Source organism: Lepidochelys kempii, chromosome 20, assembly GCF_965140265.1.
Source record: "Lepidochelys kempii isolate rLepKem1 chromosome 20, rLepKem1.hap2, whole genome shotgun sequence".
NCBI lineage: Eukaryota > Metazoa > Chordata > Testudines > Cheloniidae > Lepidochelys > Lepidochelys kempii.
The window spans coordinates 1,559,093-1,572,020 of record NC_133275.1 but is presented as its reverse complement, the minus strand read 5'-3'; the positions used below and the strand labels follow the sequence as shown (position 1 = coordinate 1,572,020).

Sequence of the window (12,928 nt, the reverse complement as noted above, 5' to 3'; positions counted from 1 at the left end):
ACAACAGGAACACAGTCCAAAACAGAGCTTATGGGTACACCCAGGACCCCTCAGTCAAGTCCTTCTGGGGGAGCAGGGAGCTAAGACCCCAGCCCTGGGGCTCCCTGCGTTCCTCCACCCAGCACCAAACTGAAACTAAACCCCCCCAGCAGGCTCCCTCCTGCAGCCTCTGTTCACATTCCTGGGCAGAGGTGTCACCTCCCCCTCCTGGTGACAGGCTCTCAGGTCTCCCATCCCCAAGGCACATTCCCAGGTCAACACTCCCCCCTCCCTGCTGCGTCACATCGTCACAAGCACCCCCTGAACGGAGGGGTGCGAGGACCATGCCTGTAGGGCCCACAGCTCTCTGTGCCCCAAGCTGCCTGCCTGGAGGTTGCCTCCGCCCGGGCTTTAGGAGGCTGCTGGCTGCAGTGCCAGGCTGCCGTGGGGCAGGTCCATCCCTCTGGTGCAGCGAGGGCCCTAGGGCAAGAGGTGCAGGGTGCCAGCTGCCCCACCCAGGATGGCAGGGCCCCCCTGCCCACTCTATGTCCCTGGAGTGTGGGGATCACCCCGGAGGGCCTCCTGGGACCTGAGCTGCAATAACGCCCCATCCCCAGGGCTCTGAGTGCTCCTTGCCCCCTTCCTCTCCACCTGCTCCCCCAGCCCACTTCCCCCATCAGTGCCCCGGCCTCCTGCCCCGGTAGGCACCAACAAGGTCTCCATTACAGAATTCCCTCCTCTCGCCCCAGTCTCCACCCCTGCCCTGGGCTCTCCCCAGGAACCCCCTGGCCGGATTCCCACCTGCCTCTTGAGGAAGCTGGCAGTGGGGTCCGAGGTGATGCTGCCAGCCAAGTGCTTGAAGTGGCTCTCGTGTTTCTGGGGGTCTGTGGGGAGACGGGATGACAGACCTGGGGGGGCCGCAGAGGTCTGGAGCCCAGCGGTCTCCCGGAGCAGGAGGCAGGCCCCGTGGGCTGGGACGGTGTCAGGCTGCTCCAGCTCTGGGGCCTTGGCCGGTTCCTGGGTTTTCCCTCCAGCAGGCAGGGCTGGAAAACCCACTGGGAGCTCAAGGGGAGCTGAGATTCTCTGAGCATCTGGGGCTTGGGCCAGGCGGGAACAGGGCGCTGTGTGCTGGGGAACAGGCCGGCCCAGACTAGCATGGGGAAGGAATGGTACATGGCTTGGAGGGAGGGGGGTGCTCAGGGCCCTGGGGGGTGGGGCAGGCCTGGGGGGGTCACTCCCTGGTGGGGGAGGTGTCCCTGAGGCTGGGCTTGGCCATTGAGGGGCCCCCCCAAACGGCAGGGCAAGGAGCAGCAGCACTGGCCACCCTGCTGCCCCCCCAGCCTTGGCCCTGCGGCCCCTCTGCTGAGTGGGCAGGGGGCAGCCAGTGCTGCCGCCCCTCACCACTGCGGTGGGGCTGGCGCGTGTGCCAGGGGCCTGCCTGGCCGTGCCTGGCTTCCAGCAGCCCCTGCCCCCTCGGCTCTGCCCACGGGGCATGCTGAGCACCAGCTGCCGACCTGATAGGGGGAGCTCCCGTGCGAGGCAGCTGGGCAGGACATGTCCCGTTCCGGACCCCACCCCAAGACAGCCAGGGCCCCCCAGCAGGGGAAGGCCCCATGTCCCATTCCCACAGCCCCCAAGACACTGCCAGGCTCCATCCCCAGTTCCCCCACCTTGGCCCTCCCTCTCCTGGGGCGGTGGGCAGCCGGTGGGTGCAGGTGGGTGCTCGCTCACCGTCACATGCCAGGCTGGGCCCAGCTAAGGACCAAGAAGCTGGCTGGGGCATGCCCTGGGGGGGAATGGAGACTCAGGGTGGGGAGTGGGACCCTCTGCGCGCCCCCCACCTTGGCCCACAGCCTGCAGCCCGGGCTGCAGAGAGTTAAATGCCCAAGCGGGGGGCAGGGGACTCTGCTCACCTGAAAGGCTGGCGGGGAGGCGGCTGCTGCAAGCTCGCCCGGGCTTGACATCTCTGGCGGCACCGGGCAGTGGGGCGGCCAGGGGGCAGGGGAAGGGGAAGGCAGCGCTCCAGGGTCACCGACTCGGTCACTGGCTCTGCCTCCCTCTCAGCATCACATCCCGTCTGCCGCTGCCAGCTCCCCTTCTCCCCGTGCCCATCACCGTGGTGTCAGAGCTTTGCCCTCCCCCCAGCCAGCCCAGGGACCCCTGAGCGTCGCCCTGGCAGACCGAGCGGGGGGACTCCTGGATGGGGGGACCCTGAGCTGGGCCCTGGCTGGCAGATGGTAGCTCCTGGCCTCTGCTGGGCTCCCAGAACCACATGGGCCCAGCCAGGCGAAGGTGCCTTTTTGCAGAGCATCTTCCAGCGGGGCCTGTTTCCAGTTAGGTGTGGGGCGAGAGCTGGGCGGGGAGTGGGCCAGGGGCCGGGGACCAGCCAAGGAGCTGGCCAGACTGAGCCTTTCGGGGGACACATCCATTTGTTCGTTCATTCTTCACCCCCTGCCTCCTGCCTGTGCAGAGAGCCCCCTGCGTCCCTGCCCAGGCTGCTCTCCCGGCTGTGGCCAGGGCTGCGGGATACTGAGCCATCTGGGAGGTGACGCTCCTGAAGGCAGAGCATGTACGGCAGTGCCGGAACTGGAGCCAGCTCCCATGTGTGTGGGGCAGGCATGGGGCGGGGGGGGCTGGGGCAGGGGGATGGGGAGGGAGGGTCTCTTTGGATGAGCAATTGAGCAAAGCAAAGGGTCACATGATGCCAGGGCATTGGTGGAGAAAAGCTGCCCGGAGGGACTGAGGACAGGAAGGGGGTGCGTGTGTGTGTGTGCATGGCCATGTTGTGTGGTCGTGTGTCACACACACAGGAGTGTCCCTGTGTGAGTGTGCAAAGCAGGGCTTTGCTTTTGTACAGACTTGGGCAGGCGTGTGTGCGGTGGGGAGCGTGTTCATGGGGGGGGGTTTGCATGTGTACCGTGGTGCTTAGTGACCGGCACAGACCTGCAGAGCCCATGTGTTCTCCGTGACACCTGCCCCTGCTGGGCTCTGGGCAGCCCCTGCTCCCACGGGGAGCCCCTCAGGCCTGGCAGGGCCTTTCCCCACCTGCTGTTACCACCACCCTGAGACCGGATCCAGGGCTGGTCTCGGGGGGTTCGCTGCGCTGCAGCTGCCTGCAGGCCAAGGCTGGGCTGGGTCGCTCCTGGCGCCCGGCGTCCAGCTTCTCCCAGGACCCTCCCTTGTGGCGGTCGCTGTTCTAGGAACGCCGTCGGGACGCTCAGCGCCCGCTGCCGGCTGTCGCCTTCTCGGGGCTCCCCATCATCCTGGGTGTCCTCGTGCTTGTACCTCAAAGGGGCACCCCTACCCCAGCCGGTCCCGGCCTTGCGCCCCGGTGGGGCTGGTAGCAGCTGGGAGACACCACCAGAGGGCGCAGGAAGCTTTGAAATCAGCGGTCAGACCCTGCTGCCGTGGGGCCCGTGCAATGCTGCCCCTCTGCCTGGCATGCACCCCCCCATGCCGCCATGCCGCCAGGGCCCCCGGCACAGCCAGGCCATGGAGTGGGTCTGCCCAGCACTGCAGCTCGGGGCCGCTCCTTAGAGCCAAATGGGAGCAGAGCCCTCTGCCGCTGGTCCCAGCTGCCCTCCCAGGGTGGGGCCCAGCTCTGGGGAAGTCTGGGGTCTGGCCACCCCTCCAGGCTTGGAAACGCACAAGTCACGCGTGCACGTGGTCACACACAGTCATGCCTGTGTGCAAACACACACACACGCATGCACACCCACGCCATCCCCCCCTTGGAGGCGGCGAAGGACCCTGGGGCAGCAGTTCCAGCTGTCGGATTTGGGAGGGGCAGCTGCTGCCGCAGGCTGCTGGTGTCCCAAAGCCCATGCACAGTGGAGTCAGGCGCGTGAGCCCCATTTCGCAGCTGGGGAAACTGAGGCACATAGAGGGTGTTAAGTGACTTGTCTAAGGTTGAACAGCAAGGCAGGGAATAGAACCCAGGCATCCGGGCTCCCGGTTGTCTGCTTTGATCACTAGACCCCACTTCCCTCCCTGAAGGAGCCTTGGAGGAGATGCTGAAGACCCTGTCTCCCGTCCAGCACCCGCTGGGTTCCCCCAGGGCCCCCTCTGGTGCTGGCCCCTCCCCCCATCACATCCTGGAACATTGTCTTTTTTTGCCTGTGAACTTTCACCCCCCATTCCACGGGTTGCCATGGCAACTTTGTTTACAGCATAATTTGGATCAATCAAATCGGAGGCAGAGCCGGTGACAGGTCTGTTGCTAGGCGATGGGAAGCCCAATGGAAGTTGGGTGCTGATAACCTCAGTGTTATTCTTGGTGCCCAGGGGGCTGGGCGTGGCGGGGGGGGCGTATGGGGGTGGGCACCTGGGGAGGCTCAGACTGGGGCTGACCCACTGAGAAACACCCCGCTCTGAAGGGCCTGGATTCACAGCTGGCAGCAAGGCCCAGCTAGTCCATCCCTGGCCCCTCCCCCAGGGGGCGCTGCGGGGAGCAGGGCAGGAGTGCTGGTGGGGGGGAGGGGAGCTCCCGGCCTCTCTGTGCCTTAGTTTCCCTGTCTGTAACGGGAGGGCTTCCAGCTCGCGCTGTGTGATTCTGATCCAGATCTGGATCCGGCAGAGCGCAGGGCCGTTTGGCCGCCCTGAGCTGGGTGGATTTCAGAGCAACCCGGGCATAGTGCAGCTTTGCCTCTGAACCTTTCCCAACCACGTCTAAAGTAAATAGGGCCAGATTCAGGAAATCTGGAGTCACCCAGTGACTGCAGCGTGCTCAGGGCGGGATTCTGAGCTCAGTTGCCCCGGAGTAAATCCGGAGTCACCTCCCTGACATGGATCCCAGTGCAGGGCCTGCCCTGGGGGTCGGGGCTGGATGCTGCAGGTGGCTGTAACTGGCTCATCAGGCTGAGGGATCTGATACGAGGGGAGGATTTGCCATTGGTCCTGGCTAGTGCTTTTCTGTTTTGTTTTGTTTTGTTTTGTTTTGTTTTGTTGGTGACGTCTTCGCACTTTGCTCCTCTCTGGTGCTGGACCCAGCCGCTCCATATCACTCCTGTGTCCCTTCCTGGCTCCGGGCACCATGGCGTCTGGCAACCGAAACTGCAGGGACATAGTAACACCTGGATGGCAGGACTCCTGCATTCTTGCCTCAGCTCTGCTGCTGATTCACCGCATGACCTTGGGCAAGTCACGGCACCTTCCCCTGCCTCAGTTTACCCCTTGACAATGGGAATGGTTGTATCCACCTCCTTGTGCAGGGGGGAAGCTTAGTTAATAAGTGTTGGGTGCTTGGAGATGTGTTAGCTTATCACTACTCTGGAACCTGGCAATGAAAATATCATTGTAATAATTAATCCCAGAGAGCTTTACAAAGGTAAGGAGCTGAGCTGTGTGCAGGAATTGCCTCGCCTACTGCTGAAATGCAGCCTCTTCTAGGGTGGGCCACAGCAGCTGTTTAACCGCTCACAGCAACAGCTTCCGACAGGGAGTGGGAAAGAATTCCAGGTGCACCTGGAACAAAGGGCACTGTGTCTGCCCAGGACAGTGGGCCCAGTATGTCTCCTCTTGGAAAAGGTGCCACAGGATTGTTAATGGTGGCAATGCACACACAGAGATCCAGGTCTGGCAGGGTAGGGGGTCTAGTGGCTTAGAACATAGGCCATGGAGCCCGGACTCCTGGGTTCTATTCCCTGTTGTCTTGTGGGGAAGCCCGTTGGTTTTTCATTTTCCTGTTGGGGTCCTGAAAGGGTTAATGTCACCCACGTGGTTCCCCTGCCCTGATCCCATGCACCAGAATCTGATGCAATGGAAATTTAGGAAGGAAGGAAGGAAGGAAGGAAGGGAAAGAAATACATAAATACATAAATAAATAAATAACGGCGTCCAAAGGGCCCAGCTCCGGGAATCGCTCCCGTAGCAGCCTGGCAGCTCGAAGAAGTGCATGTAAGAAGATTTTCACAGCCTTATCTGTGGAAATGCCAATCTGCACGGAGCAGGGAGTGCGGGGCGGGGGATAGCGAGGCACCGGGATGGGCTGAGCCCTAGAAATTGGTGCCAACCCCCAGAGCGACACGGCACGGCAAGGCGGAGACCTCCCGGCACCCAGGAGCTGCCGGAATTCGTCGGTAATTAATCATTAAGCCTGTCTCCCGCGAGGATCTGGGCTGGATTCAGGCTCTAGGGCCAGGCTGCTGCATGCAGGCCTCATTAATGCCGGGGCAGATCCGGAGCAGTGCAGGGGAGCAGAACCAGGCCGGTTTCCCTCTGACCTGCACGACTAGGACCGAGTTAATAAATAACAGCTCCACACTGGGGAGCCAGGACTGGGAGCAGGGCGCTGCCCCAGAACTAGGGCACCCTCCCCGAGGCGTTCCCCAAAGACTGGCTTCATGCCTGGGGAACAAGGTGGGCCCTTGCTCCATGGATATTACAGGGGTGCATTCACCTGGGGATGGGGGCTGTTATAGGGTTCCCCTGTTTGGGGCAGGGGGCCCATCAGTGGGTTAGATCCTGACACTGTATATTACAGGGGTCTTCTGGGTTGTGGGCATGGGGGTTATTGGGGTTCTCCCATTAATAGATATAACAGAGGTCTCTGGGTTGGGGGCATGGGGGTTATTGGGGTTTCCCATTAATAGATATAACAGAGGTCTCTGGGTTGGGGGCATGGGGGTTATTGGGGTTTTCCCATTAATAGATATAACAGAGGTCTCTGGGTTGGGGGCATGGGGGTTATTGGGGTTTTCCCATTAATAGATATAACAGAGGTCTCTGGGTTGGGGGCATGGGGGTTATGTATCTAATGCAGCACCCTAAGGACCCCGCAGGGCAGTGGGTGCGTTGGGCTCCAGCACACACCAGGTGCTGGCCCCTGTACAAACTGGGAGAGCTGATCTTTCCCTTGGCATCTCAGCTCCGCAGGGTGTTTGTGGGCTCTGTGTGCGTGTACACGTGTTGCTGGCTTGGTGCGTGTGTGTATATATATGTGTGTGTTGCTGGCTGGCTGTGTGTTGCGGTGTGTACCCGTGTTGTGTTGCTGGCTGTGTGTTGCTGTGTGTACACGTGTGTGTGTTGCTGGCTGTGTGTGTGTACACGTGTGTGTAGACGTGAGTGCTGTGGGCTGTGTGTGTGTTGCTGGCTGGCTGTGTGTTGCTGTGTGTACACGTGTTGTGGCTGGCTGTGTGTTGCTGTGTGTACACGTGTGTGTGTTGCTGGCTGTGTGTGTGTACACGTGTGTGTGTAGATGTGAGTGCTGTGGGCTGTGTGTGTGTTGCTGGCTGGCTGTGTGTTGCTGTGTGTACACGTGTGTGTGTTGCTGGCTGTGTGTGTGTACAAGTGTGTGTGTAGATGTGAGTGCTGTGGGCTGTGTGTGTGTTGCTGGCTGGCTGTGTGTTGCGGTGTGTACCCGTGTTGTGGCTGGCTGTGTGTTGCTGTGTGTACACGTGTGTGTGTTGCTGGCTGTGTGTGTGTACACGTGTGTGTAGACGTGAGTGCTGTGGGCTGTGTGTGTGTTGCTGGCTGGCTGTGTGTTGCGGTGTGTACCCGTGTTGGGTTGCTGGCTGTGTGTTGCTGTGTGTACACGTGTGTGTGTTGCTGGCTGTGTGTGTGTACACGTGTGTGTAGACGTGAGTGCTGTGGGCTGTGTGTGTGTTGCTGGCTGGCTGTGTGTTGCGGTGTGTACCCGTGTTGTGGCTGGCTGTGTGTTGCTGTGTGTACACGTGTGTGTGTTGCTGGCTGGTTGTGTGTTGCTCTGTGCACACGCGTGTGTGTTGCAGCCTCCGTGTGTGTGCGCGCGCCTCCCCCCAGGGAAATATTCCGCGGCCCCCGCATCCCATCGCGGCGGGGGCGGGGGGAGGCAAAAGGGCCCCTGCGCCTTTAAGGCCGCCTGGCTGCGAGCCCCGCGCGGAGCGCACCGAGCGCCGGGAGCGGGGCGAGCGGCTGGATCCGGGCTGCAGGGCGTTTACCCCGGACAGCGACGGGAGGGCCCGGCCGGCCCGGCCCAGCCCAGCCCGGCCCGGCCCGGCCCAGCCCACAGCGCCATGGAGCGCGGCCCGGCCAGCGAGTAGCCGGGGCCGGGATCAGCCCGCGGGGCCGGGGCGCTGCCTGGCTCCCCGCGGCAGCGGGATCGGCCGGGCGCAGGACGCGCGGTGAGCGGCGGGGTTCGTGCCTTGCCCCGGGGCGCTGCAGCCTGGGGCGGGGGCTCCGGGCCGGGCTGGGCGAGGGGCTGCCCGGGGCGGGGGCCCGCAGGGCAGAGGCGCAGGCCGCGCTGTCTGGAGAGGGGCGCGCTGGCGGGGCCCTGGCCGCAGGAGCCGGGCGAGCCGGGCGCGGGGAGGGGGCCCGGCGCGGGGAGGGGCGGTGCAGCCCGGCGAGGCACCTGCAGAGCGGGGTGGGCAGGAGCGGCTCTCCCGGGGCCGCGGGGGCCAGGGGTGTCCGCGCCCCCGGGGAAGCTCGCAGGAGCCGGGCCCCGGGGTTAATCTCGGGGGGCAGACGGGGCCGCTCTCCCCAGGACTGGCCACGGGGCCTGCGGAGTGGAGCCAGCTTGTTTGCGGGTTGGGGTGACGGGGGGGGGTCATAGCTGCCTGTGTAAAACAAATAGCGGGTCTGTGCCCATAATCTCCGGACACCCTAGCGCTCCCGCCCCCCCCCCCCCCGCAGCAGCGCTGGTTTAAGTTTTGCCCTTCATCTCTGGGCCACGCTCCGGTGCCATCAGTGGTCCTGAGCCAAGCAGGTGCAGCTGGGGTCCCTACTTGGCCGGGTGACCCCTGGGGAGCCCAGTGGCCCCGCAGGCGCCTCAGTGGGAGGCACAGACCCCCATGCTGCAAGGCCCTGCGCCAAGAAAGGTGAGGGCTGAGGCGTAGAACCGGGATCCTGACCTGCCTGGGAGGGGCCACCAGAGGACCCCGTGCCTGGGAGTCGGGGTTCTAACCCCGGTGTCCTGGCCAGGTTCTGCTTTCCTAAAATCCCCCTGTGGGTTGTTGCTCCCTTCCTGTCCTGAGGTGTTGTATGGCTGTTAATCAGCTGCCACCTCTCATCCCAGAGGTGGCTGCATCTTGGTGCTGGGTGAAGGACCTCTGCAAGATGCTCTGAGGTCTCTGGCCGGAAGGGGGTGTCGGGGGCCAGGAGCTGTTCCCTGGGGAGGGTTGTGCCTTGTCCCCGCAGGAACGGGGAGTGATGTCATGGCGCTGATGCTGGCTCCCGGGATGTAGATAAGGGCCTTGTAGGAGGAGACGGAATAACTCTCTGAAGAGGCTGGAGCTAAATGGGCGCGCGGGCTTGGCCGCCATTCAAGACAAATAGAGTTTGAAAGCAGAAGATTATTCGAGTTTTGCTGCATATTGAATTACCCAGGCTGAGCTGGGGGAGGGGCCTTGGGGCCGCAATAAAGGGCTCTGGTGGGTGGCCCTGTCACATGCAGGGCAAGTCCCTAACAGCCCTGGGGATCGTGAGCCCGAGAAGTCCAGGGCTGGGATAGCAGGGGGCTGCGGGTCGGGACTGAGGGGCACCGGTGGAGCTGGGAGTGGGGAGCCCAGGGCTGGGGTGCATGGTCAGTTTAAAACACTGGGGCAGCTCTGACATGATCAGACTCGGAGCAGGATCCTCTGCGGGGCTGGAGCCAGGCTCGTGGCCTCCCGTGGTCGCCAGGTCCCCTCACGCCACCTGTTCTCTCCCCCGGGGTGGAGTGCTGGAGTGGGAGGCAACTCTTGCTCCGTTCGAAGGGTTCCAGGGAGTTACCCACAGGGACCCCTTGCCCCAAGCTGAGATGCAGCCACCCCTGGGCTGGGGCACAGGGGCTGTTTAACAGCCACACAGGAGTTCAGAGTGGAGTGTGAACAGAGATCCTGCGTGTGATTGAGGCTGCTGCAGGGCTGTGTGTGTGTGTTGCATCCCCTTGACTGCCTTGGGACCCCCCGGTGCTGAGCTGTGGGGATCTCTGCGCTGTGTCCCAGCCCTGGGCTGGGTGTCTGGCCAGGAGCTGGACAGTGGGGGATAGGAGGCCTGGGCGATGGTGGGGCCGTGTCTGTCTGTCTCTGCTGGTGGCTCCAGGGGGTGAGGTTGGCACAGGGGGAGGGGCTGGGGTGGCCCCTTTGTCGGTGGCTGGGATACTGAGCTTACCTCTGCTTTCAGGTGCCTGTCCCAGCCTGCCCCGTGCCCAGCTGGACGTGAGGTGGAGCCAGGTCGCTGGGCTGGGGCACTGCCCTCCTGCCGACTTGTTGGGTTAAATGCCGGCTCGTCCCATGCCAGCTCGGTGCTCCTGGCACAGAGCAGCCACCCAGGTGAGTTTTCCTGGGAGATTAAATTTGGGGAATCCTGCCCCCAGACTGTGGGTTGGAATTTGGGAGTGGGGGGAAGCAGGGCATGTACAGACCCCCTCTGTGCCAGCCTAGGGTCTTCCTGGGGGTCTCACTGCACCCCCACAGGCAGCTTGTCTTCCTTGTGGATCCTTGGGCTGGAGTCTCCTAGCAACACCCTCCCCCCGAAGCCTCCTGCTTGTTCCCCCCCCCCCCCAACCCCTGGGTGCCCACCTGCCATATGCTCAGTGCTGGCATCTCCTGTGCCCCCTCAGTACTGATGCCCCCCACCCCTGCCTCCTGACCCTTCATCATCCCTGGGCACCGGTACCCCCGGGTGTCCCTTTGGCACTGATGTCCCCCCCATGCCCGTCCCCCCAGGTGCTAATGCCCCCCTCTCCTTGGCGCCCACAGCATGTCGTGGTTTAGCGGCATTCTGGTGCCCAAGGTGGACGAGCGGAAGACGGCATGGGGGGAGCGCAACGGGAAGGGGCAGCGTCCGCGCTCTTCGCTCTGCAGCCCACGCTACATGAGCTGCCTGCAGGACCCCGAGCTGGAGCGGGGCGCCCACCCGCGGGCTGGCCTGGGCCTGACCTGCTCCTGGCAGGAGGACCACTACAGCAAGAAGGGCCTGGCGGGGGGCGCCGGCGACCTGGGGCTGAAGTCGGTGGACCTGGGCTTTGAGGACGGCGAGGCCAAGGGGCCGAAGGCGGCAGAGGCGGGGGCCAGGCCGGGGGAGCGGCTGTCGGCGGGCGAGTGCTGGCAGCACCTCCTGCAGGTTTTCCGCTCCAAGCGCTTCCAGTCGGCCAAGCTGGAGCGTCTCTACCAGCGGTACTTCTTCCAGATGAACCAGAGCAGCCTGACGGTGCTGATGGGGGTGCTGGTGCTGGTGTGCGGCGTGATGCTGCTCTTCCACTGCGCCCCCGGCACCCCCCGGGTGCCCTACGCCGCCGCGCTGGCCGTGGCCACCGCCCTCTTCCTGGCCCTCATGGTGCTGTGCAGCCGTAGCGCCTTCCCCCAGGACTCCATGTGGGTGGTGAGCTACCTGGTGCTGGCCGCGCTGGGCGGGGTGCAGGCCCTGGGCACCCTCATGGCCGCGCCCCGCAGCGCCTCCGAGGGCGTCTGGTGGAGCGTCTTCTTCATCTACATCACCTACACCCTGCTGCCCGTCCGCATGCGGGCCGCCGTGGGGGCGGGCGCCCTGCTCTCCGCCCTGCACCTGCTCATCACCTGGCACCTCAACGCCAGCGACCCCTTCCTCTGGAAGCAGGTATGGGGGCGGGGCCTGGCTTTGGGGGCGGGGCCTGGCTTTGCGGGCTGCGGGGGTGTTGCTCTGCTGGGGAGATGGGGCTCGAGGAGGGAATATTTGGGCTTGGGGGAGCAACTGCCTCCCACGTGTGGGCTGAGGGTGTGCCCAGCAGTGGTGGCTCCCTCCCGGCAGTGGGTTTGTGTGTGTGGTGGGGGGAGCGTCTCGACACCCGTGGGCCTGAGCCAGTCCTGCTACCGGGTCACCTGGATGCAGGACAATGGGGGGCTGGGTGTGGGGCTGGGTGTGGAGGGGGATGTTTGTCTCGGGGGGGAATGATTAACCCAGAAGGACCCTGCTTCCCGCCTTCATCTCTGTGCCTGGGCTCTGGGGGGGGCCGGCGGGGCCCAGCGCTGGCTTCTCTCCCCAGTGGGGCTGGTGTGAGTCCAGCCCCACTCCCGTCTGACTGGGGGCCCAGTGCCCTTCCCCCCATCCCCCAACCCATCCCGGGCAGGCTTGCCAGAGATGCCAAGGAGTGAATGGGCCACAGGGGCTGCCCCCCCGTCTCCCCACAAGGCCCCTGTGGGGCTGGGCTGAGGCTTGTGGGGGTCGAGGGGAGCTCTCCTTGCTGCCATGCTCTGTGCATGGACCCCCCCACCCCCCGCCCCGGGTGGGGAGGGGGAGGGGAACCGTGGGAGTCAGGGCCTGGCGCTAGCAGCCAGCGGCAAATCCGAGGGGGGTGTGTGTGTGGGGGGGTGAGTTCTGCAGTGCCCCCACCCTTAGGGGTGGGCCCCTGCTGTCTTGGGGGGGATGCTGCTCCCACACTCCCATTAGGCAGGTGGTTTCCATGGCAATACACGTGTGGGGGGGACAGCTTCTGATTAGAACCATATGTTTCTGCAGAGTGATGCAGCCCCCCCCACCAGGGGTGTGGGGGTGAGGGGAGGGACCGTGTGGGGGGGCAAGTAAATATGGGGCCTGGAGGGGGCCAGTGGCCAGAGCTGAGGACAAGCAGCCAGGAGCTCTCCTCCCCCAGCCCCTCTGGGCCCTTGGACCCCCAGGGCCCTGTTCCATTGCCCCATTAGTACCCCCTTGGGAAGGATGGGACCCTCAGTGTGACCTGCATGCCCCCCCACCCCAGGGCTCCTGGAATGGGGTTGTCCCCCTCCCCCCCATGCTCCACTTAGACCCCATCTCCCTACACGCTGTGTCACTTTCTCAGTGGGCGGCAGAGCTCAGGAGTGGGGGGCCCCTGTCTGTCCTCTGTGCGGGGGAACTGGGGTTCAGGGAGGGGTGGGCTGGGGGGCTGTATGTCTTCCCATGGCTGCCCTGTCCCCAACCATAGGAGAGTTTAATCAGTCTAATCACTGATGAACGTGCCCCTTCCCCTCGGTTGTTTTCCCCAGGGAAGTTTCTCCCCCCGGCAAACCTCCCCAGGGGTGCTGGGGACAGGGAATCTGTC

At 64.1% G+C, this 12,928-nt stretch overlaps 1 protein-coding gene across 4 annotated transcripts in view; it reads left to right on the top strand.

Annotated features, from left to right (window-relative positions):
• The window catches only part of ADCY6 (adenylate cyclase 6), a 45,962-nt gene that overhangs the window by 13,334 nt on the left and 19,700 nt on the right, over positions 1 to 12,928 (top strand). The window contains exons 1-3 of one of the 4 annotated variants that reach the window (XM_073318325.1): positions 5,026 to 5,114; positions 10,057 to 10,205; positions 10,635 to 11,490. In XM_073318325.1, coding sequence (XP_073174426.1) covers positions 10,636 to 11,490 — 855 coding nt within the window. In that variant the 5' untranslated portion in view covers positions 5,026 to 5,114; positions 10,057 to 10,205; position 10,635. Of the gene's footprint in view, positions 1 to 5,025; positions 5,115 to 5,903; positions 6,057 to 7,782; positions 8,079 to 10,056; positions 10,206 to 10,634; positions 11,491 to 12,928 lie in introns of those variants that run through there. The other 3 variants (XM_073318323.1, XM_073318322.1, XM_073318324.1) reach the window with 3 other exon arrangements.